The sequence below is a fragment of the Molossus molossus genome, unplaced genomic scaffold (genome assembly GCF_014108415.1).
Source record: "Molossus molossus isolate mMolMol1 unplaced genomic scaffold, mMolMol1.p scaffold_m16_p_1, whole genome shotgun sequence".
Lineage (NCBI taxonomy): Eukaryota > Metazoa > Chordata > Mammalia > Chiroptera > Molossidae > Molossus > Molossus molossus.
The window spans coordinates 80,320,429-80,346,807 of NW_023425344.1; the positions used below are offsets into that span (position 1 = coordinate 80,320,429).

At 38.4% G+C, this 26,379-nt stretch overlaps 1 protein-coding gene across 1 annotated transcript in view; it reads right to left on the bottom strand.

Moving 5' to 3' along the window:
- Positions 1-507: 507 nt before the first annotated feature.
- SLC39A8 (solute carrier family 39 member 8) overlaps positions 508-26,379 on the bottom strand; it is a 77,243-nt gene continuing 51,371 nt past the window's right edge. The window contains exons 7-9 of the mRNA XM_036262330.1: positions 4,377-4,584; positions 4,023-4,207; positions 508-2,026 (exon numbers count right to left, since the gene is read on the bottom strand). Of these exons, the coding sequence (XP_036118223.1) occupies positions 1,877-2,026; positions 4,023-4,207; positions 4,377-4,584 (543 nt within the window). The 3' untranslated portion in view covers positions 508-1,876. The remainder of the gene's footprint in view (positions 2,027-4,022; positions 4,208-4,376; positions 4,585-26,379) is intronic.

Genomic DNA, 26,379 nt, shown 5'->3' on the forward strand with positions numbered 1-26,379 from the left:
TTGCAATCATTTTTTGGTTTGTCATAGTTTTTCCTTCCTATTGAAGGCAATGAAATAAGCAGCAATTTTCTTGTTGCTTTTGGGCCCTTCATTTTGTATTGCCTATGCTGAACTCATAGCTGAGGAAAATGGCCAAAAGGTCAACACATGGAGGAAATAACAGAAGCACTCAGACAGCCCATATATGCAGTGATCTCCGCCAAATGAGACTTTGTTTTCATATCAAGTTGTAAATAGTTTCTTAATCCAGACATACAATCTATGCTTAAACAGGTAAAAATTATTTCTTAAAATCATGTAAACAGATGAAATACTAAAAATGGGTTCCATGCTTACTGGTTTGAATGAATACTTACTAACCTTTATAGTTTTTACTTGCTGAATATCCTTGAGGGAAACACATTACCAACTTCCAATTATCTGTCTTCTCCATAATACTAAATATAAGAAAGTCACTAAAAAAGATATGTACTAAAATTAATAATGAACGACACAATACATGGTTTCAAAGGTGTTTACTATTTGGTCAAACAATAATTTTTCATTGTCAGTCATAAAGTGAAATGTACATTCACACATGTTAAATATCCATCAGATCTGCATTATTACTATGCGACACTATTTTACACTCAGTGGGAAAATGTAATTCCTGAGATTGTTATTGGCTGTAATAAATCATTTCCTTCACTGTCAAATCATCTTTCCTTAAATGCCTTGGGAGTGTGAATTGGGGTTAGGATGTCAATTTCAGACCAACTTTCTATGTCTACTAAATGAGAAAATAAGCTCTATCTTATAAAAGGTAGAAAAATAACCATGATGCACAGAATTCTTTTTCCGAAGTATACCATGCAGGAAAATGTAGACTGAACACATAAGATATCCTTTCCTGAATGACTCTCAGTCCCATAAGGAACATATGTTTTATAATCAGTCCTTGACATACCACAGTCCAGCTGTCATTTTGCATTTATTTAAAGTATCCTTGGCTAAATAATCATGTTCATCTTTAAAAGAAAATTATCTCAAATTACACTGAATGTCTTTCTCCAAACCGACAGTCTTCACCTTCACAAAGCAAACACGCTGTACATGAAAACTGAGTTGTCAGTCACCAGCTTTCCATACTACTCTGCCACTGGTTTGGAGTAACCATGACCTAAGTCTTACAGAGCAATTCCTACTTTTTGTGAAATCTGACAGTGTTGCCCCTTAAAGAGAAAGCAGCAGATAAAGTCTCAACTTACTAGGGCTAGCAAAGCTTTACTGATTTCATGATTCATATTGGATGGTTTTCAAAACAGTCCTATAAATGCCTAACTAAAATATAAAACCACAAAAGCTGTGAGCAACCCTTTGCTCCTGGGGTGCATCAGGCCTGGGAACCATCCGTCTCCGGGCTGTGTGCGTTTTGCTCTTCTTCCGTGTCTGGGTGTCCTTGCTCGTGAAAGCACCAGAACACACTGGTTCAAAGGAAACCATTCTGAAACCATGTGAGTGTTTGATCCTACCACAGAGGTTTAAAAGCTTATACAACCTAGCTTGTATTTTTCTCTGCGTTTTGGTGTCTAAGTGACTATACATTGCATGGTTCTTGCTTTGTGATGATTTTCTAATGTGTATGATACAGAAAAAGTAGGTATTTAGCAAAAATCTTGCATAAGAGGCTTTTCAGACTGGAACTGATAACCTTTTGAAACATTTTTAATGACAAATAATGGCCTATTTCACAGATCTGAGAGCAATAACTAGTTTCCTTGACCTACAGTTGAAAAAAAAAATTATCTTTTAACTAAGCAGGATCAGCTTAAAATCCCATTGGAGATGTTTTCATTTATTAAATGCCTTCATCAATAACACCATCTTTCATCTCCAATTAACCCAATTCAATTTCTCCTGCATACAGAGTAATGAGCAGAATGGCTGTGAATCCAGTTAGCATTCCAGCGTTCTGAATCATGAAGAAGGTGAAATCAGTTTTTCTTCCAGTTACCTTTTCTCTCAGCATATCGTTCATCTCCGGGAACTAGAAGAGAGAGATATTGTTAGATAACTGTTGCCATCTTGTGGTAAAACATAAAATAGTCATTTACAGATTTCTGAAATAGTCATTTCAGATGTTTAGATGTTTGGGCATAGATAGTAATACTAGGAGTATCCAGCCCTGTTAGACGTCAACAAGACTAAAAGTAATAAAATAGTATTCCCCAACTGCGTTAATCAGAGAAATGGGATATACCTCATTCCGCCCCCCCTCCCCCGCCCCCATCACACCATTCTTTCAGACCTCAGATACCTCCAGCCTCTTTCCTTCCTCAAATCTTCTCACCTGCCAACATTTCCATCGGAAGTCTTCAGCCTCCAGTTTTTCAATGAGCTAAATCCTTCAGGCTTCAACTTAAATCATACTTTCCTATGAAGGTTTCTCTTAGCCCCTTCCAACTTACATTAAATTCTCTTACTTTCCTCTCTCATCATCTATACTGCTTTACCTTTTATTTCACAGATTTGTTATTTGTAATTACTTAGTCAGGTGTGTGGTTTCTGTTTCTCTGTTGAGCTTTAGGTTCCTGTCTTTGTAAAGAGAAAGCCCCGTGAGTGAGGCTGTCGTGCCTCTTGTTCACTGCGGCGTCCCCGGGGCTTTATCAGTGTCCAGGCCTGATACAAAGTATCAATCCATGGTAGCTGAATAAATAATTTTTTAGCAATCGCTATACATTTAATTCTTGTTCTTTTCCATTTGTGTCCTTTTGCTGGCTCTACCCCTCACTAAATTACAAGGTTTTAAAATAAATTATGTGCTTCTCTGGGATTGAAGACTATAGCAATCTCATTACAGTGAAAGCAATTAAAACCCCACGTCCTGTACTAAGATCTACTCTTTCTCAGCAGGTAAGTTCTACTGAAAAGGCTCCGTGCAGAGATCTGTGAATGCCACTTTTAAAAACATATTCCAAAATGCTTGCTGTGTACGCCGTGGTGCATTGTACCAGCATCCAAGGGGTCTCCACAGTCAGTCATATGCCTGACTTAAGAAAACTGTTACCAGGATAAAATGGGTGGAACCATTCTGCAAAGAGTGAAACTGCTATAAGTATATGCTGCATCATTTATCAGTATTATTTCTGCAAACTAAACACTCTAATGGATTCTGTTCTTATATCAGAGAAAGGATACATGATGACCTAGCATAAATAGAGTGGGAGATTTTAATTCTGTGAAGAAAAATATAAATGCAGTGATGGTTCTGAAAGACAGAACCCTTGCTCTTATAAGGGTCTGCACAGTACAACGAACAGAGCTGGACAGTTAGCATTTGGAGCTAAGAACACAGATGGAGGAAATTAAACTATTAAATTATGTCTGTAATACACATTGAATTCCAAATGCAAAGAAAATATTTTTTCATTTGCATACACTTAGCACCTCTTCATTTTCTAAAAAGCTGTCCATGATTCATTTGAAATGCACTGGACCATTTATAGTCTCTCACTTACACACCACGCACACATAAATAAATGCATAGACACAGCCACAGATGTAAACAGAGACATAAATATATACTGACCCAAGTTTATATTGTCTAATTTTAACTTACCAGTTTTAGTTTAACCCAAAAAGCTCTCACTGTTTAGAACTTTGAAATAACAAAATTCTATTTACAAAACAAGTTATTCTTCTTCCAATGTAACATCCTCACAAAAGAGAAGGAAAAAAATCCTAAGGGACATATGATGATAGAATACAAGGTTTATCCACCTCAAGACATAAACATTAGGGGAAATATCTCTACTTCAGCAAAAATAATTCATTTTTTCCTTATCAATAAGATTGTAAAGAATCAACGAGAATCCCTTTCAAATTACTATTAGTACAAACTACTAAAGGAGAGTTATCTGTTAAACCAGGATTGTCTTAAAGTATAACAAAAAGAACTTCCTCTCACCCTTAGTCAAATTGTAACTCAGATATTTATGTATAAGCTTTAAACTAAAACAATATAAAAATTTAAAATTTCTTACCATGTCCGCCAGAGAAATATATAGGAACATGCCTCCAGCAAGTGCAAATATAATATTTGGAGCAAAGTTGTTGCCCACCAAAATGCCAAACGCTAGCCCAAGGTAACAGGAACAGGCAGAAAGGAAATTGAACAACAGGGCTTGTCGGGTGCTCATTCCTGCATTGAGTAGGATCACAAAGTCACCTAGAAGAAGAAGAAAACATCAAATGAAGAGTTTTTCCCATTTTTGGAGAAGATGAAAGGTTATCAGCAATGTCTAGCAAGGACTTCTTTACAAGTGTGGCGCCTGACATGCCTCATTCCGCTGGAACCAAAAAGTTATGACTTTCACAACCTGAGCGGAGCCCCTTACCCAGCTCGTGAGGAAACTCCTCGCACAGGATCGCAATGGAAGTGCTGAGCCCCTGGAGGAGAGACAAGGTGCAGGAGGCCCCGATCGCCAGGCCGTCGATGAAGTTGTGCAGGGCATCGCTGAGCGTTATCATCCAGGCAATTGTCCCTATTTCTGACAGTTTGGGCCCCTTCAAACAGGTACATGAGCTTGACTCCTTTTTTTCATCCTGCAAAATGGCAGAAAATCAATCGACAAAATAACCAACATTTTTTTTGAAAGTCTAAGAAATACAGAGAAGTAGGAGATGTGTCATGTGTTCAGGGAGACAAATGGTTACAACAGAAAGTCTTTCATAGTGAATGGGAACCCTCATCATAAGTAACAGAGAAAAGAGAGCTTATGGGAGAGGAAAAGGAAATGAATAGATCGGCAGGCTTTGCAGGGACACTTAACAGACATTTTATTTTACTTTGCCCTTTGAACAATCCTTTGATTTGTATGAACAAATCCCTACTACTGCCTTCCTGAAATATAAGTTATTAACCTACAAATTTGATTTAGTTACATACTTTAAAATAAAAAAATAGAACATTTTTCAAAGACTAAAGTCTTTTCTGTATTACAGTGTAGATGTGAAAGCCACGTTTAAAGCATGATGACATCAAAGAACATTTATTCTAGTCCCTCCTACACCGTGTGACTGCAAGCAAGTAACCTGGGCCTCAGTTTCTTCACCTGTAAAATGAGGAGAATGTATTACATGATTCATCTATTTTTCCTGACTTATTAAGTTCCCACAGTCTTCCAGGTGTTATGCTGGGTGCTGAAGCTGTAACAACATGGTCCCAGCCAGCTCTGAAGTCAATGATCCTCCCAACAAATTTCATGAAGTGTGACTGAAGCAGGCTTGCCTGCACACCAACACTTCTTTCCATTTTGAAACAATAATAAAAATAGACAAATCTTACAACAGACCCTTTGTGAGAATTTAAATTTTCATGAAATTTACAAAAATGTATAAAATTGACAAATGACAACTAAAGTGGTTTCCAGAAATTGTAAAATAAAAAGAGAAAGAGAGAGAGAGAGAGAGAGAGAGAGATAATAAAATGCAAATACACTTTAAGTAGGGAAGCAATTTGCAATTAACTAGAAAATATTTACAACTAATTCCTCTCCCTTCCACTCTATCTCAGCAGCTGATTAACATTTATTAAACATCTGCACTTTGTAAAACAGCTACAGGAAATGCATGGAAGCAGAAAATACAGCTTCTATCTTCAAGAAGTATGTTTACCTTGGAGAAGCAAGATGTGAAGTACCTGACTGACTTTTCTAAAAATGTGCAGTATATATCCAGCTGAGAGGGACTTCCTTCGGGGCAATCATCTGAGAGATTTTACATTTATTCCAATATCACTTCATTACTCAAAATACTTTGGGAACTGTGCTTTCAGAATTGACTTTAGATCTCGCAATCCATCTTTTCACTGTTTCATCAGTAGCAAATCTTCATCTTTGGTGATGATTTTTGTTTGTAGCCAAAGTCATTTGGAGCCAATAAATTCTTAAATTTACATGGACGGAGGGAGGATTGTTAGTACTAGTAATAGCAGAGGTAGTAGTAGCAGTAATAACAGCAGTAGAAATAGTTATAGCAAAGCCATATAGTTTTATTATGTGCCAGGCACTGTTCCAAGAACTGAGATAATTTAATTCCGTTAGAACAATTCTATGAATTAAGCACAACCATTATCATCATTTTATATTTGAGGAAGCTAAAGCACAGAAAGGTTAGTTAACGTACCCAGGGATACAAGGGAAGTAAAAGGGCTTCTTTTTAGTAACTGTTTTACTACTCTAAAGGCTTGGTGGACCAACGGCAGGAACTTCTTATTTGTAATAGGATCTGAAGGCAGTTTGCAAGGAGAATGCCCCCTCCTCTCAACAATCTCTTCTAAGCACTTGATGCAATGTTGGAATAAGTGTTTAATCTCTTCTTTATTTTTTTTTTCCACTTTTTTCCCTCCAATTTTTATTATTTTTGTTACAGATTTTTCTCTCCACCCCCCCAGATGCCCTCCTCCCCATGCCTCCCCCATGCCCCTAGCATTGTTGTCTATGTCCATTGGTTATGCATACATGCACACAAGTTCTTTGGTTCATCTCAACAGCATAAAAAAATTTCATCTGGTCTTAAAATATGGTCTTTTTAGTTTATAGTATTAAAAGATAAACTGAAGCAAATCAAAAATTTTAAGTTTCCCTGGCTGGGTGGCTCAGTTGATTAGTGCACTAAAAGGTTGTAGGTTAGATTCCCAGTCAGGGCACATATCTAGGTTATGAGGTTCAATCCCTGGTCGGGGCATGTACAGAAGGCAACCGATCGATGTTTCTCTCTCCCTCTCTCCCTTCCTCTCTCTCTAGAATCAATAAAACCATATCCTCGCACTTGGCTGGTGTGGCTCAGTAGCTGAGCATCAACCCATGTACCAAGAGGTCGCCAGTATGATTCCCGGTCAGGCCAATCCCCAGTGGGGGCATGCAGGAGGCAGCCAGTCGATGTTCTCTCTCATCAATGTTTCTCTCTCTCTCTCTCCCTCTCCCTTCCTCTCTCTCTGAAATCAGTGAAAAGAAAAAAAAAATTTATTTTTCAAAATATCCTCAGGTGAGAATTAAATAAATAAATAAATAAATAAATAAATAATTTTGGACTTTATTTAAGCTAAAGTTTATTCAAATATGGCCTCATCAAACTGGAAGTGGTTAGGAGCCCTCCACCAACAGGAGCTCAGGGAGAGCCTTTTATAGAGAAGAGGAAATTATTGATTGGCTATAGCTTACAGCCCAGTTGGCTGTTTGTGGCTAATCGCCTTTAGGTTTCTATTTTGAACCCTTCAGGCATTTACAGGCTTGGATTTGAGTTTGCTTCCAGAGGCCACCATAGCACTAGAGCCACCTCAGTCAAAGGGCCTCCTCGCTTAATTAGTTTAACCACTGACATATTTTAAATGCACAAAAATATAAACAATTCTGATTTAGTCCATGGCTTGGAACAGATGCCCCAGAGCAGGAGGCAATTACTGCCAAGGGAGAAACAAAGGTGGTCATGAGAAAACCACAGCGGGAGAGCCTGGGCTGTGCAAAGCGTACTGCCAACACACACTTGGTAAGACCAGCTGTTTTCATCTTCCAACTTGGCTCACCTCATCACATATTCATGAGTTCTTTTTTATTTTATTCATTTCCTTTTTTATTTTTCAATTACAGTTTAAAATTTCTTTATTTGTTTATAATAGTTTAGGGAAAAGAATACAAGACCAAGTCTTGAATACTTGATATTATATACTATACACAAACTCTGTATACAAACTCCTTTAATTCTGAAAAAGAAATTAAATGAATATATCAGGCATGATAATATTCCTTTTAAGTACAGATATTATTGATTCTATTTACTCTGCTTCCTTTTAGCTCTATAAGCTCAGGTCTCAAATGGCACTGTTGGGTAGGTTAACGGTTATACATTTTTAATAGCTTTGAAACAAACAAAAGTAGGTAAACATTCACAAAAAGTTCTTTTTAATTTTCCCAGAGCTAAGTTACTGAGCAGAGAAAACACTAAATTCAAGTCCCTCTAGTTAAGCTAGTGAGTATTCTTCTCTTTCCCTTTCTTTTTTGTTTTTTGTTGTTATTGTTTGGTTTTTGTTTTGTTTTGCTTCTTTGTTTGACTTCCACACTAAATGTGAGGTTATTTTTATCCTCAGCCACAATGAGACAACTCAATTTAGTGAAAAGACCATAGGCCTGAAATTCAGAACTGAATTCTAGCCTGGTTCTGACAAGAATTACTATGTAATCATCTGCAAAGCTCTTAACATCTCTCACCTTCTTTATAATAAAAATGAAAGTCAAAGCAAATTGCAAAATAATCAGAATGGGGAGAGAAAGGATATCATGAACTGAAATATAAGAGGAAAGGAGAGACTAAGTAGAACTCCACCCTAAGTATGGAGGAAGAAGCAAAAAGTAGAAGAAAGAATACATACTAAAACTAAAAATGAAGAAAACAAGTGGGCTTACTGCAGAACAGTTTACATTTAAGCAAAGAAGACAATCAAAAAGAGAAAGCGGCCCAGCTGGTGTGGTCTAGTGGTTGAGCATCGACCCATGCACCAAGAGGTCGCCAGTTGGATTCCCGGTCAGGGCACATGCCCAGGTTGTGGTCCGATCCCCAGTGGGGGGCATGAGGGAGGCGGCCAATCAATGTTCTCTCTCATCGATGTTTCTGTCTCTCTCTTTCTTTCTTCCACTCTCTCTAAAATCAATAAAGAAAAAATTATTTAAAAAAAAAAAGAGAGAGAGAAAGAGGGCATGAGGGGAAGAGACCTTGAACAAGGAGAAGGAGAGGTGTCAGGAGGTGGAAGGAGGAGGAAGGGAAACGGAAGGAGAAAGATAAAAGGGATGAAGAAAAGAAAAAATTGGAGGAGGTATAGAAGAATAAAATGGAGGCAAGGAGAAGGAGGGGGATGAAGATGAGGAAAGAAAAAGAAAGGACATGGCTATCCTTCAGTAGAATATAGGTCATATAAATATGGCTTGCACCTGCAATGAAGTAGTATGCAAAGTAGTAGAGATGATAAATACCTATATATTGCCACATGTAAAGATGTCCAAAACATCGTGCTGAGGTTAAAAATATATATATAACAGCATGTCTATTGGGCACCTTTTATGTAAAAATTATTATTATAACTTCATAGTGATCTAAGTGAAAATATATTTGGAATGATGTATACAAAAATGCTAAGCATGGTTCACCCTGTAGATAATCCCTGTTTATGTGTTTTTTTAATCTTTTATGGGTGTTCTGGATTTTTTTGCACTTATTATTTTAATACTCAGAAAACAAAATATTAAAGCTATGGAGTGAGAACCAGAAAGAGAGGAAAACGAATTTGTGATGACTCAGGAGTTATTATCATCAACAAACAATGTAAAGCTGGAGAAGCAGGCTACCTGTGGGTTTGATCTGAATTGAAAAGAAGGTATACTGTCCCACTAAAATGAAACTATTTTGTAGGGTTAACGGCCGCAAAGATCAGCACGAGCACTGTCTGACCTCATTCTGCACCAGGGGAGGCAAGATGAGCCGTGATTGATCAAATGTTTTTATGGTCTATTGTCTATATGTTTTATCAGTAAGAAGGTAAAAGCAAACAACCACTGCAGGTAAATATTAAATTCCATATTCCATGCTGAAAGAATTTTTCAGAGTAAGAAATCCAAACGTGAGAAAAACAAGCCAAAAATGAAAGTAGCATCCCACCAGAACACCCAATGAATATGGTAAAAAGGATGTGAATAAATGGCAACAAACAAAAGATGAACATTATATGCAAAAGAAAACATAAAATGTATGCCTCCTAAAGGATAAACTAATGCAGTATAAATACGAATAATAAAATATCATTTTAAGAGGCTGCAAATAAAGATAGGGGAGATCTAAGAAAAGGAGCATCTAATGCAAGATAACTTAATGATTAAAGGGTATGTACATGCCTTGGCAGCAAATGGGTGTTTGCCTGAGTATTAGCTCTGTTTCTTAATAGTGCCGCTTTTCAGAAAGTTACTTGGGTCCCAGTTAATGCACTAAGACAAGAAAAGGAAATAAAAGGTATATACACATTGGGACGGAAGAAATAGAACTGCCTTTGTTGTGTAGAAAATCCAAAAAATTGAAAAAAAAAATGCTCCTGGAACTAATAAACAGTTATAGCAAGATGGTAGAAAACAAAATATACAAGTCAGTTAGTTGCTTTCCTATATACCAGCAATTAACAAGTGGAATTTGAAAATATCATTTATATTAGCTCCCCACAAAGACAAAATACTTAGGTATAAATCTAACAAAATATATACAAGATCTATATAAGGAAAAACACAAAACTATGATAAAAGAAATTAAAGAAAAACAAAGTAAATGGAGAGATATTTCATTCTTATGGACTGGAAGACTCAATTTTGTCAACATGTCAGTTCTTCCCAATTTGATCTATAATTCAATGCAATCCCAATCAAAATCCCAGTAAGTTATTTTGTGGATATTTCGTGATTCTGAAGTGTTTATGGAAAGACAAATCTAGACTAGTCAACACAACATTGAGGGAAAGGGACAAAGTTGGAGAACTACCATCACCTGATGTCGACTTACTAATACACAAAAATCAAGACAGTGTGGTATTGATGAAAAAACAAATAGACAAATCAATGGAACCAAATAGAGAGCCCAGAAATAGACTCATATAAATATGATTATCTGATATTTGAAAAGAAACAAAGGCAATACACTGGAGAAAAGATAGTCTTTTCAACAACCAGTGCTGGAACTAGTGGACATGTACACACACACACACACACACACACACACAATCTAGACACAGACCTCACACCCTTCACAAAAATTAATTGAAAATAGATCATAGACCTAAATGTAATGTAAAACTATAAAACTCCTGGAAGATGACACAGGAGAAAACCTAGATGACCTTAGATATGGCAATAACTTTTAGGTACAATATCAAAGGCACAATCCATGAAAGAAATAATTGATAACCTGGACTTCATCGAAATTAAAAACTTCTGCTTTGTAAAATATAGTGTTAAGATGAGAAGACAAGCCACAGACTGGAAGAAAATATTTGCAAAAAACACATCTAATAAAGGATTGTTAAACAAAATATATTAAGAACTCAAAAAGCTAAACAATAAGAAAACAAACAACTTGATTTTTTTTAAAAGTGGGCCAAAGACATTACCAGACACCCCACCAAGGATGATATACAGACGGCGAATAAGCATTTGAAAAGATGCTCCACGTCACATGTCATCAGGGAAATGCAAACCAAAACAACATGGTAACACTATGTACCTATTAGAATAGCCAAAATCAGAAACATGAAATACTGGTAAGGATGTGGAGCAAGAGGAACTCTCATTAATTGCTGCTTGAAATGCAAAATGGTACAGCCACTTTGGAAGATAGTTCGGCAATTTTTTACAAAACTAAAAATACTCTTACCATATGATCCAGCAATTGTGCTCTTTGGTATTCAGCCAGAGAAGTTGAAAACTTTTTTTTTTTTACAGATAGAGCAGGAGAGAGAGAGGGAGGAAGAGAGAGAGAGAAACATCGATGTGAGAGAGACACATCTACTGGTTGCTACCTACACGACCCCAACCAGGCTGGGGACAAACTGCAACCGAGGTACGTGCCCTTAGCAGGAACCGAAGCTGGGTCTCTCCGGTCCACGGGCTGACATTCTAACCACTAAGTCAAACCGGCCAGGGCCAGAAGTTGAAAACTTTTAAGCCCACAGATGTTTACAGCAGCTTTATTCTTGATTGCCAAAACTTGGAAGCAACCAAGATATCCTTCAGTAGGTAAGTAGATAAATAAGTTGTAGTATATCCAGACAATGGAGTATTATTAACACACATACACACCCACCAAAAAAAAAAAGAGCTATCAAGCCATGAAAAGACATGGAGGAATCTTAAATGCATATTACTAAGTGAAAGAAGCCAATCTGAAAAGGCTACATACTATATAATTCCAACTATAGGACATTCTGAAAAAGGCAAAACTACTGGAGACAGTAAAAAGATCAGTGGTTGCCAGGCTTAGAGAGAAAAGGATGGACAGGTGGAGCACAGAGAATTTTTATAGTGAAAACACTCTATATCATACTCTCATGATATACACATATCATTACACATTTGTCCAAATCTACAGAATGTACAAAACCAAGAGTGAGCTACACACGATGGACGTTGGGTGATAATGATACATCAGTGTAGGTTTATCTGTAACAAATGCACTGACCTGGTGGGGGATGCTGATAATGGGGGAGGCTATGCATGTGTGGGGGCAGGAAGTATATCAGAAATCTTTCTTCTCACTTTTGCTGAACCTAAAATTGCTCTTTAAAAAATAAAAGTTCTTTAAAAAAAAAATAGTTCCTTGGAATCTTACTTCAGATTCCTTATCTGTAGAATGGGGAAAATAATACTACCAATGTCACAGAACTGTTGTGACCATTAGATGAGATGTTTCTAAAACACAACATGCTTGGTGAATAGTTACTGTATCATACAGATCATTTTCTCTAACTAAGTACAGATAAAAAACACAACGTTATTGTTAGGATGAAAACAAAACTGCCAAAGAGAAAAGTGTACAAAACAAAAGGTTTCTCATGTATGATCCTTGAATATATTTAAGAGTAAACTGATTGAGATTATTGGAGAAAATTAAAGCTACAGGGGCGGGGGGAAGGGAGCTTTAGGAATACAAGAGGTTGCAGAGACTGGACTTTCAACTCCTGGAGTTCAAGGTGTATGAAAAAGTCAACGGATTAATTAGCCAGAAAGTAAAAAGTATGAAATCTGAGTTAATACGTTTATATGAATTAGATAGTTGATTGGGTATAGGAGGGGGAAAACTTAAAAGATGTAAAATAATATATTTATCTTCAGCACTTCAGTTTACAAAGCACTTTCATATGTTAGTGTCTTCATTTTCTTTTGAACTTCGCATCCTCATGAGTAAAACAGAACAGGTACTGGCTTAACAATTTTAGAGATGAGGGAGGTGACAATCCAAGAATATAAATGACTTGCTCAAAGGCACACAGAAACTGTTGGGTTTGGGCTACTCAATTATTTACTGAGCACCTATTTTATAGCAGGAGCTGTGCAAAGAACTGAGGACAGGAACATAAATAAGAGCCCATCTTGTTGGAATTCACAGGCAAGAAAAGAACATCCAGGATTCAGGCTTCAAGCCTGTGAGAAGAAGTTCGTCCGCCCTGCTCGGTCCTGAGACCAGCCTGAACGGGCCACCGTGCACGGTCCTTGTCCTCTGGTTTCCACCTGAGACTGACCACCGGGGAGCCCTACAGGCGGTCGGGGATAGAAAGGAGGGAGAAATCAGGGTGTATATACCCCTGATGCCTTTGCGTAGTCACCTCAGACTGTCCATGACCCTCGATCAAAGGCCACGGCTCTTCTCAAGACAATTCCCTTCCCAGGTTCTAGTAACTGCACTGTCCCTTCCACCCTCGGTCCAGCGGTGATCACCGCTTTCCCATCATTGGTCCCAGGTTTAAGCACTGCCCCTGGGGTCCTCTTATACCCCACTCACACCAATAAATAAACCTTCCTGAAACTATTCTGATTTCAGTGTCCCATCTGTTTCCTATTAAGATGCTAACAGATACAATCACTGGTGCTGGAAATGGCCATAAGAAACAGATCCCCGCCCCCCACGCACACATAGTATTTAATTGAGTTTTTCATATATTCACAGTATGGGGAAATAGGAAGCTGATTACCCACAGGTGAGCTGCATTTTCAGTGAAACCCAGAACATGAAAGGGCTCTGCAAGGTCTCGGCTGCATTGCAAGCTATCCTGCTGCTTGGTCCTGATGAGCCAGCAGACCCAGTGGAATTGGAAGTATCCATGGCAGACAGAGATGCTAAAAGGAGCCTTCTGGCAAGTCCCAAACAGAGAATCCCAGTGCAGATCTCCAGGATGTGAGGGTAAAGCCACGTTCTCTTTCGCCATTAACTCATTGTTCTCAAAGGCAGTTCCTCGCTCGGTCCTGGGAACTTGTAGAGACCTCCCTTGTGTCCGTGAGACATTCACAGGCCGTGAGATCATGCTCATGCTCGTCACCGTGGCTTGGGTGTTATCTGACCCAGCAAGCCATTAAATCGACCGTGTGCATCAGCATTCCACAATTAGATTGTGTACACAAGACCAGGCCCACAGCAGTCTCGAAGACACAAACGGCCATGGCAGGTGATTCAGACTCTCGTGGTATCTGCTGTACCTCTTTCCCTCAAAACAGCAAGGCTTCCTTCCCTACAGCATTCATCTGTGGATGGGTCTGTAAGAGAGCCTTGGTCTTACACTGAACTTAAAACATGTCGATAGAGAGAAATCCATTAACAGGAAAATAACAACCTCCAGTCACCTTGAAAAGTGTGTCTTTTCCCTCCATGCCTTCTGTGGAATGGAAGTAAAATCATTTGGGTCTTTAGGAGTTGAAACAATTGCCTTTCATTTCCAGCTTGGGAGCATATCATTTTACTGGCTTGAAAAAAATAATAATAATTTAGGAGACATCTGAAGGGTTTCAACAAATATGCTACTATTGCATCAAAGGGATTTAAAGTATATACTAATGAAGTGTTTGCAGGTATCTCAATGGACTATTTAAATCACTCTGAAAGGTTGCCCACTGTCATTACAGATGAGGAAAGCATTTAAATGGTACGTTTGGGAAGCAAGGTATCATTTCTTATGAAAAGCCTAGACAATGTACTCCCCAGCCCACACAACGCTCATTATTACAGAGAAGTCTTCAAGGAAACCAGGAGGCACCAGAAAATTGGTTACGTTGTAAAGTAAATTATAGAGATTTTTGGCGAGGCTCCTGGAAAGCAGTGCTTCCCAGATACGGGGATATCTACATTGCCCAGCAGGAGGCTTCCAGAATTATCCAGACTGATCCAGATGAGGAAACGGGCAGGGCAGGCTGTGGCAGAGGACCATGCAGCACAGCATTTGACAATGATTACATCAAAAGAACTGAAATATAGAGGATCCCACCCAACGTACTACAAACCATGGGCTAACTGACCGGCAGGAGAGGAGGGAGGGAATGTGCTCCCATTGGGGAAAGTAGTAAAGGCAAGGAATGACAGACGGATGACAAGAGGGACGAGAGGAAGTGCTAACAGCAGTCATGGTGACAGACAGGTAATTAGGACCATTGTGGACTGTTAAGAAACAGGCAGTCTGCCAGAAGAGAAGAAAATGAGCAACAGAGCATTAGAAATAAGAAAAGCTCTTCTCTCCCGATAGGTACGGCTCAGTGGTTGAGCGGCAACCCATGCACCAAAGGTCGCCAGTTCGACTCCCGGTCAGGGCACATGCCCAGGTTGTGGGCCCGATCCCCAGTGCGGGGCATGCAGGAGGCAACCAATCAATGTTGGCTCTCATCAATGTTTCTATCTCTCTCTCCCTCTCCCTTCCGCTCTCTCTAAAATCAATAAAGAAAAAAATTATTTTCTAAAAATAGCTCCTGTCTGTGAGAGGGCCACCAGCCCCTTGGTCTGGATTTTAATAGTTGAGAAAACAGGGGGCATCTCTGCTTTGCATGTGGAGAGTGAAGGGTGGGCACTACGCAGGGGATAAGGGCACCGGGACCTCACTGCCTCTTGCAGATGTCCTGTGACACTCTGGAGATCTGATGGCCAGTTTAAGAAGTTCTATAGTGGGGAATCGAGTATCAGAGATACAGAAGACACTAGAGGAGCACAGAACAGTAATAATGATACCATTAGGAGTACAAGTCATTGGTTGTCCAAGTCATTTACTCTTCACCTCATGGGGTTATTATCCCCATTTCACAGAAGAGGGAACTGAGGTAGAAAGAGGTTTAAGTAACTTGCCAAACGCTCTACCTCTGGAACGGAGCAGAAGCGGGATTCGGACCGCTATGCCAAGCAAGCTACACCTGCCAACTGCCTGTCTTCCGCACGCCTGTTCACCCAGCGTCTAGCACAGCAGGCGCTCTGAATATCTGTTGTCAGAATAAATGAAGGTGTAGTAATAGTAAAGGTCTATTTTTCTCTCATGACAGGTTCACAAATTACTGTCACAGGCAGCATCTATTCTAATCTTTTTGAAGAGCATTTGCACACAATATGGGAAGGGTGTGCATAGAAAAATGTTCATTAATCAATTCCAAATCGGCTGTTCTACATTTAAAACACCCCAAACGTGCTGAAGTGTTTTTGTTGTTCCTTGTTTTCTTGACAATTCTTTGTGAGTACAAAGTTGTAGAGCCCAATCAAAAGCCTAATCAAGGAATTTTTTTTTTTCCATTTCAGCCCAGAGCTTAACATTAGTAGGTGTTCGGTAAATGTTTGTTTTTAATAAGTGATGAGGAGAAGCCTGGTTTTGCTGAGCTGAATGGAGAAACGGAATGCCAAAATTACATTCTAGTCCCCAGACCTCAGGGTGCATCAGCCTCCATCCCAGGGACCACTGACGGCAGAAGATTTATCAGCAGCCATCTGTCTAACTTTATGAGACTGACACGTTTCTCAGAAGATCGTTGGAGGAAGAGGGCGTAAAAATAAGATGGAAGCAATAAAGGCAACACACACTGTTGAGTGCCTGCTGTTTGCAAAGCACTCTCCGGAGCGCCGTTCGCTGAGTGCCTCCACCGTCAGGATCACAGACAAAGCAATGAGGACACCAGCGGTAAGGACTTGACCAAACCAAGCGGCTATCAATGGGAAATCCAGGGCGCGAACCCAGACAATGTGCCTCCTAAGATCATGCAATGATAAAGGGCAGAGACTGCACAAAACCGAGCTTGGGTAAGAAATTCCGAGTTCAGTAGTGCATTGCTATAATGATGGATTGTTTTATTGCTGCTGCCAGTCTCCTTCTGGAAGGCACCAGTGACTGAAGCACCTCTGTTTTGAGTAGAATGCATTGAGTTGACATTCTGAGGTTTGCCAAAAGAAGGAAATCTTACCCTTTGCGACAGCATGGATGGACCTGGAGCGTATTATGCTAAGTGAAATAAGCCAGTCAGAGAAAGAAAGTACCAAATGATTTCACTTATATGTGGAATCTAATGAACAAAATGAACTAACAAGCAAAACAGAAACAGATTCACAGAGACAGAGAACAGACTGACAACTGTCAGAGGGAAAGGGGTGAAAACTCTGAAGGGATTAAAAAAAAACAACAAAAAACCCTCATCAACAACAGTACGGTGATTACCAGAGGAAAAGGGGTGTGGGGGAAGGCCGAAGAGGGTAAAGGGGGAATAAATGACATGATACAATATGTAGATGATGTATCATAGAATTGTACAGCTGAAACATACATAATTTTATTAACTACTGCCACCCTAATAAATTCAATTAAAAAATAAAAATAAATTAATACCTCCAGTTATTAAGGGGAAAGATACATTTGGGGGTTTCCAAATCTACTCCATATAATGTGTTGTTTACAGACCACAGCATGAATAGAAAAATAGAGCTGTTTTCTTGACTGCCCCTTCCTGAACTTGCCACATTAAAGAAAATGTAATCTCAGAAACAGAGACTCATTTGAGATGGTTGATACTATTTAAATGTTAGAAAACAACAACACTAACTTTGAAGAAAGAGTTCTATTTCCATTTTTTTCCAATGTTATTTTATACCCGCATCCATTGTGCTCAACCTACACAAACCTTCTATCCCAAAACCCACCGACCTTCTCCCACCCCAGAGACTGTGCATGAGCTCCTTCCTCAGCCATGACCTTTTTCTCCCTGATCTTTGTGTGGCTAGCTGCTTCTTATAGTTCAGATGTTCGCTTAAATGTGTCCCTTACCACCCAACCTAAAGTGGCCACCCAGACAGCATCACACCACATTTTAATTCCATGCACAGCCTGTGTACCCCATGATGTTGAACTGTCTGTCCCACTGTGCCAGAGAGCAGAAACATCTTCTAATTTGCCATAATATCTCCAGGGTACAGAACAAGATACATGACAAGTGAATGAATGACAGGATGAATTGCTGAATGCCACCCTCCTGCCCTTTAATACAGCTTCACTGATCTGACCTACAGACCAGGATGTCATTCAGAATGTGAAATGTTACCACAAAAGAAGGCTCCATTTAAAACTGCCATCACTGTTATACTATACAAATTGCATGACTCTGAAATTTTGGTCAAAGTCACAAAAACTACAAAGAATTCAGAGATAATGTGAACTATTTCTGCAAAAGTGATGCCTGCCGAGTAAAGAATTTTTGTGATTTTACAGACAGGAAGAAAAAATAAAAGGGATCCAAATTGAAAAGGAGGAAGTGAAATTGTCATTATTTGCAAATGACATAATATTATACGTAGAAAACTCCAAAGACTCCATCAAAAATCTACTAGTCTTAATAAATGAATTTTGCAAAGTAGCAGGATACAAAATTAACGTCAAGAAATCGACGGCATTCTTATATACCAATGATGAACTCACAGAAAGAAAAACTGAAAAAACAATCCTATTTACCATCACAGTAAAAAAATTAAGATACCTAGAAATAAACTTAACCAAAGAAATAAAGGACCTATTCACAGAAAACTACAGGTTATTGAAAAAAGAAATAGAGGAAGATATAAAAAAGTGGATGTACATACCTTGTTCATGAATTGAAAGAATTAACATCATTAAAATGCAATCCCCATCAAAATACCAATGACATATTTCAAAGAACTAGAACAAACACTTCAAAAGTTCATATGGAACCAAAAAAGACCCCAAATAGCCACAGCAATTTTGAAAAAGAAGAACAAAGTTGGAGGGATCACATTACCAGATTTCAGGTTATACTACAAAGCCACTGTAATCAAAACAGCCTGGTACTGGCACAAGAACAGGCAGATAGATCAATGAAACAGAACAGAGAACCCAGAAAAGGACCCAAGACAATATGCTCAATTAATATTTGACAAAGGGGGCAAGAGCATACAGTGGAGTAAAGATAGTCTCTTTAATAAATGGTGTTGACAAAATTGGACAGCTACATGCAAAAAAATGAAATTAGACCATCAGCTTACACCATACACAAGAATAAACTCAAAATGGATAAAAGACTTAAATGTGACTCATGAATCCATAAAAATCTTAGAAGAAAATGTAGGCAACAAAAACATCATACGCAGCATAATTTTCACTGATACATCCCCTAAGGCAACAGAAACAAAGCAGAAAATGAACACATGGGACTGCATCAAACTCAAAAGCTTCTGCACAGCAAAAGAAACCACCACCAAAATGGAAAGGCAACCCACTGTATGGGTATGAGAGACCATAGTTGCCAATGATCCATCAGATAAGGGCTTAGTTTCCAATATATAGAGAGTGCTCATACAGCTCAACAAAAGGAAGACAAAAAACCCAATTAAAAAATGGGCAGAGGAACTAAATAGATACCTCTCCAAACAGCTAAGAGAAATATGAAGAAATGCTCAACATCACTAATCATCAGAGAGATGCAAATGAAAACAACAATGAGGTATCACCTCACACCTGTCAGAATGGCTGCCATCAACAAATCATCAAACAACAAGTGTTGGCGAGGGTGTGGAGAAAAGGGGACTCTAGTACACCACTGGTGGGAATGCAGACTGGTGTAGCCACTATGGAAAACAATATGGTGTTACCTCAAAAAATTAAAGATTGAACTTCCATTTGACCCAGTGATCTCATTTCTAGGAATATACCCTAAGAAGCCTGAAACACCCATCAGAAAGAATATATGTACCCCCATGTTTATAGCAGCACTATTTACAATAGCTAAGATCTGGAAACAGCCCAAATGTCCATCAGTAGACAAATGGATACAAAAGCAGTGGTACATATACACAATGGAGTACTATGCAGCTGTAAGAAAGAAAGATCTCTTATCTTTTGAGACATGGAAGGACCTGGAGAGTATTATCCTACACGAAACAAGCCAAGCAGAGAAAGACGAATATCACATGATCTCACTTATTTGTGGAATATAATGAACATAACAGTCTGAGGAATGGGGTAGTCCCAGAGACGTGGAAGTGGGGTACAGATTGACAAATCCCAGAAGAGGGAGTGGTGGGGGAGAGATAAACCACAGAACTTATATGCATGTGTGCATGAACAATGGACATGGACAACAAAGCTGGGGACAGGGTGGAGAGGGAGAGGGAAGGGGGTATCAATGGGGGGAAAAAGGAGAAACATCTGTAACAAAAATAAATTAATTTTTTTAAAAAAAGAATTTTTGTGATTTTACTTTCCAAATGTAAAACAGCCTCTAGATTTGGGTGTTTGTTTTGCAGCCTAGCAAACTGTAAATGATGATCTCTCACTTCAGTTTTTCCAATATGTATTCTATAACCTAGTAATGAAAGATGAACTAGAAAACGTCAGAACAGAGATCTGCACGGTTTATTGAATCTTTATTGAGGCCCTCTCAACTGTTGAATTATTTTTATTTTAATCTACCTTCACTGAGTGGCTATAAAGGTTTAATAAAGTCATATTCATTGAGCAAGTTGATATTGCTAAGTAGAAATTCAATAAAAGGAAGTTTGTTCTTTTTTTTTTTTTTTTTTTTTACTTTTAATGGTCTGATATCTGATAATAGAAATAAAAAGCAATAGTATCCCATGATATCTGATAATAGAAATAAAAAGCAACAGTATCCCACCTTTTAAAAATAATTAGGCTTACCCCTCTGGCATGGCTCAGTGGTTGAGCACCAACCCATGCACCAAGAGGTCGCCAGTTTGATTCCCGGTCAGGGCACATGCCCAGGTTGTGGGCCCAATCCCCAGTGGGGGTCATGCAGAAGGAGGCCAATCAATGTTCTCTCTCATCGATGTTTCTATCTCTCTCTCCCTCTCCCTTCCTCTCTCTCTCTAAAATCAATAAAGAAAAAAAATTGTATTAAATAAAGTGTTGACTAAAATATAATAATAATTGGGCTCACACATTGGGCTCTCTCTGGTAAAAATTCAAAACATTCAATACATCTGAATAAACTGGGCCACCAATTAGCATAGTGAACAAGTTAAAGACAGGAAAATGTCACCATTTAATTAAAGTACATGAGGTGTCACCAATTTAATTAGATGGAAATCCTCGGAAAGGGGCTGAAAAGCAGACATAGTAAAATCAAATTTCAGCACCCAATAAATGATCTAATTCTAACCTGATGGTACATCTATTAACAACAGTGAGTACTTAATTTGGTCTTCAAACACCTTCAACTAATTTTTTATTCAATGAAATGTTAATAATTATAAAAGTGATCATTTCGACCTGGACATTTGCCTCAGACATAAAACTGAATAGACATGAATATAGAGACAGATGACTAGCTATAAAACTCGACTACATAGTACAGTGGTGTCAAACTCAAAAAGTATTTTGGCAAGATCACACTTCATCTGCAAGATGCTTTCGCTTTGTGATCGTTCTAATTCAGCATCCTTATTTTGAAATATATGGAATAAATAGTACATATAATAACAGAATATAGTATAAATTCTGCCTCCTCAAGGGCTTCTCCTGGGGACATAAAATTAATTCATTAGAGTAAAACACTTCATGCTTTGGCCAATTTTCCATCATGCAATACACTGAGTAAAAACTGCTCACCTGGTCTTGATCCAGTATTCCCAAAAGGCAAGATGTAGCATGTAAAAAACATAGCACCATATAAATACTCTCAATGACAGAAATCAAAGAAAAGAAAAAGACCTATTTTGGCAAGTCAAATATTTATGATATACACATCCTTTACAATGCAACCTTAAAAAAATAAACTTTGAAAAAGCTTATATTAAAGATACACCAACAATACAATACGTACTGAAGTCTCACCATTGCTTTGCAACTAGGCTTTCTACACAATAGAATTAAGCAACTCTTTCTGATGCCCAAAAATAATTTGCTAGAACCTCTTCCATTTTTTCCTCGTTTATCAAAGAAAAATGTGTTGGCATTCATTCCTAATTTTTATTTTTATTTTTTTTAATCAATCAGCATGACAGAGCAACACAAAATTCTTCATTATACTAACAGGGGGGAAATTAACTTGACATCAAACCTAATTGAGTAAAATCTCACTAATTCTTCTAAATAGAGATAAGTCCTGCTTGATTAGAGAGAGTAATTTAGTATAGAACATATCTAGATAAACACACTTGCTTTTCAGAACTCACACTAACATAGGGCTCTCAAGCCCAGTATGTTAGAGGTCCTTAAGAAAACCTGCCACACTCCATAGATAAGATTAATGTAGCATATCAATTATATAATAGCAGCTTGGTGTTTCTTTGGAAAACTTTAAAACTTTAGGTGCATCTTGCCTATGATTTGCTTCAAAAGCAAATTTTATAGATGCTGCTAAGATCCTCTATGGCCCAGCCCATAAGCAAAATATAACAAATCATAATTTATTGGCTATGACTGATGAGTCGAGTCAAAATTAACAAAGTTGCGCTATGCACACAATCCTCAACCCAGTACAAATTATATTTCAGAAGTTCATTTGTAATTCAATTGTTAGAAATCTGAACTGATTAGAGCAATGTTCCCAGTAGGCAGTGTAATGTACGTGGAAGGAACATGGGCTTGGGACTCAAGATCCCAGAAGGGGATTTCATCATAGCTTTGCCACTGATTGTCTGTGTGAACCTGAGTGAGTTATTTAACTAAATGGAGCCTTAATCTACTCTCAGTAAATAGATTTCACACCTATGTCACAGGTTATTGTAGGAATTGAACATAACAATGGCTGTAAGGCACCTACTACAGTGTTCTCTACTCTTACCCGGGGCATTTATTTTCTTTTTTCAAGTATCTCTCTACATCAGAGAACATTAGCTGGGAGATTGTAGAGGTGTTTCAGTGGGTTCATGAATCCCTTTAAAGTATAAGCAATAATTGGTGGGTCTGTATATTCAATTGCAAATACCAATGAGCTTCATCAAACAGCTTCCTAAGGGGAGTAATGAAGACCCAGTGCTCTGCAGAGAAACATCCCAAATTTTATCAAAATTAGAAAAGGCCAAATGTTTAAAAACAATAACTGGAAATATTCTCTGCACCTAGGCCACTGTCCATCCAATCTTGCTTACCCAGCAATCCTTCAGGTTGGGCGCAGGCGTCATCTTCCCAGGAGCGCATCTGCGCTCACTTCACTGCCCCTCTCCCCACCCCAGCAGGTGCCACATCTTTCCCAGCCCAGCAACCTGTGTGTGCTCTGCCGTCAGTACTCCTCACACTGTATTACTTTTACGTGCCCGTAAGTACCTTCAGGAATACCAAGTACACGGTAGATGCCTGTCAAGTACATAAGCATTTTTTTTCTCACAAAAATGTATTTATGTTTGGCTTTCGTTCAAAGTGGCCATGTGAATTGATAAGAAGCATGCAAATCAGGAAGCAACTTAGCTTTGTAAAAAAATAAAACTAAAAAGCTTTGGGTGGTAACCTCTTTGTTTTCTCATCTGTAAAATAGAGATAATCACACTTCCAATCAAGGTTGCACATGAATAATATTGAAAAATGCTGAGTACGTTCCCTGTACATGATAGCTACCACCACCATCACACCACCAACCACCACCGTCACTGGCATTGCTATTAATTATTCAGAAGTGGCAGGTAATAGAAATCTGACATGCTTATTAATGGGTTTCTGTACCTGGCACTGAGTGTGGTTCAGAGACCAAAGAAAAGAAATTCTGCACAGAGACAGCCCTCCAGGAGGTGTAGTGGAAAATGTCTCTGGAACTGTGTACACGGGAGCAGGCTGCTTCCATATTTGACCGCCTGGTTCCCTGAACTCTCCTAAGTTTGCAGGTAGGCCGTTCTCCCTCTCTGCAATAGCGTGGGACTCTGCCCAGATGGACTATTACTCTCTGTGTCTCATGTCTGTGCAGAGTGGTGCCCAAATGCGTGGGATCCAGGCTGCAAAGGTCAATATTTCCACCCCTGGGAGTAAGAATACAGGCTTAGGGCTCAGAAGTCTGCTTTTCTAATAAGCTGGTCTATTATTCTCATTCATTACCCTTTGTGGGGGCAACGTGAACACAGACATCCTATCAAGGAGGATCCACTAGTCACTGGGGGCCCACAGAGTTGCTTCTGTTCACAGTTCAAAACATGGCACTACCCCATTTCATCCCACTCCCTGGTCGTTTTCTTCTGTTTTTCCTCTCTAATGCTCCTGAAGGTGGCATTGCCTAGTGCATGGAAATTTGTCCCCCAAAATCTCTTCTAATGAACCCTGACACTAGGATATTTGTTTTCAAGGGAAATCAAATCAATATCAATATCAAAATTCAATCCAACCGCCTTCATAGCCTTTATTCCAACTTGCTATTTGGTTTTGTTCTTATGCAGTCTGCCATGAAAGCCCTGTTCTCCTCATCGATTCTGGAAACCTTCATTAATGTATCTCTTGGCTAGAAACTGCTTCTGCACTGAAGTAATGCATCTAGTTTTGAACCTTCAAAATGTTCCCCACCATGTCTTCATAGAAAACCCCCAGTATAAAAGGCTTCCCTCCTTCCAGTTGGCTTATAAACGTGACATGTAACCCCACAGTTTGGTACCAAGTCTCCCACTCTTCTGAGTTACTCAATCTGCTGCCACTGAAATGCAGACACGTGTGGCTTTGTGTTCAGACACCGTCATGGCCGCGGTCACTCCCTCTTGCTTCTCAGGACTGAGGCGAGGTTTGCTAGTGTGGTGGCGGCAGTGATAAGATTTAATATTTGCTGCATACCTACGCTTATGTATTACTTTGGAAAGATTGTATTTAATCCTAGTAATAATCCTGACTGCTAGATACTTTTTTTTCCAATTTACAAATACAGGAAATGACTTTTAGGAAAGTGAAGTCACCCAATGAGTTGTCAGAGTCCGAATTTACACTAAGACCTATGACTCGAGTTCTTTTGCCAAAGCAAAGTGGCTCTAATTTTCATGTCACTAATCAATTAGCATACCTAGTAAATAACACTGTAGTTCAGAAGTGATGCAATTTTTGTGAGAAAATATACTTATTTATCTATTAAGTCTTTCACCCTGCTTTAAAACTCCCCAATTCCAAAAGTAGAAAAATTAACTGTGTACAGAGTATTCATACTTGGTAATAGTATAGATAAAAAATCTAATAGAATTTAAAACTGAGGAAAACACTAAGGAAAGTCCGAATAATAAAAAAACTTTCTTAATCTAATTAGGAGTATCATTTTTTTAAATAAGAAAATTGAAGAAAGCAACCTACTGAACTCAGAGGCATTCCCATCAAAGTCAGAAAGAAGACAAAACGCTGTCTCTCACTACTCTGCTCAGCATTATCCCATGAGTCCTTATCAATGTAATGAGTCAGGAAATATAAGAGTTTTAACAATCAGAGAAGAAGAAAAAATGTGCTTATTTGTTCTCTGATGTCTATATAGAAAATCCAAAAGACTAAGCAAATAAAATACAAGAAATAGTCGGAGAGTTTGTCAATAGCACAGCATACAAAATCAATATGCTAAACTGTGTGTACTCTTAAATATCAGCAATAACCAATTAGAGAATATAGTAGGTAAAAAAAAAAAAAGACATCATTTAGAACACCTGCAAAGCTACAAAATAATTAGGAATAAATCAAACAGTTTGAAGAAGACATTAACATGGAAAATTATAAAACAAAGAAAATCTAAAATATTATAAAGATGTCAGCTGTCCCTCAATTGATCTGTAAATGCAATGCAATTGTTAATAAAAATCTCAAGAATGATACTGGTATGGAAAAACAAATAATTTTCAATTTAAAAAAGTGAAAAGCCTTGTTCTTAGGAGCTCAATGCTTGCTAAAGGTGACAATAATGAAGGTGGTATGGTTTAGAACAAGAGTTTTTGTGGGATAGGGCAGGAAGAGAACAAAGCCCTGATACAGATACATCGATATATAGAAACTTGATATTTGTCAGAGACACAATGATCCATCTAATAAAAAAAAACTAGGGTAGCCTGGCCGGTGTTGCTCAGTGGTTGAGCATCGACCCATGCACCAAGAGGTCGCCAGATTCCCGGTCAGGCCCAGGTTGAGGCCAAATCCCCAGTGAGGGGCATGCAGGAGGCAGTCAATCGTTGTTCTCTCTCATCAATGTTTCTGTCTCTCTCTCCCTTTTCCTTCTTCTCTCTCTAAAATCAATTTTAAAAAAATTAAGAAACTAGGATAACTGCTTGTCTATACAAAAAAAGGGGGGGGGTCTTTTTCTTATATTGTATACAAAAATATTTCCATGTGGGAAATTAAACTTTAAATTTTTTTTAAATGAAAGAATATCTTCTTTACTTTGGCAAAGAAAAGATTTCTTAAAC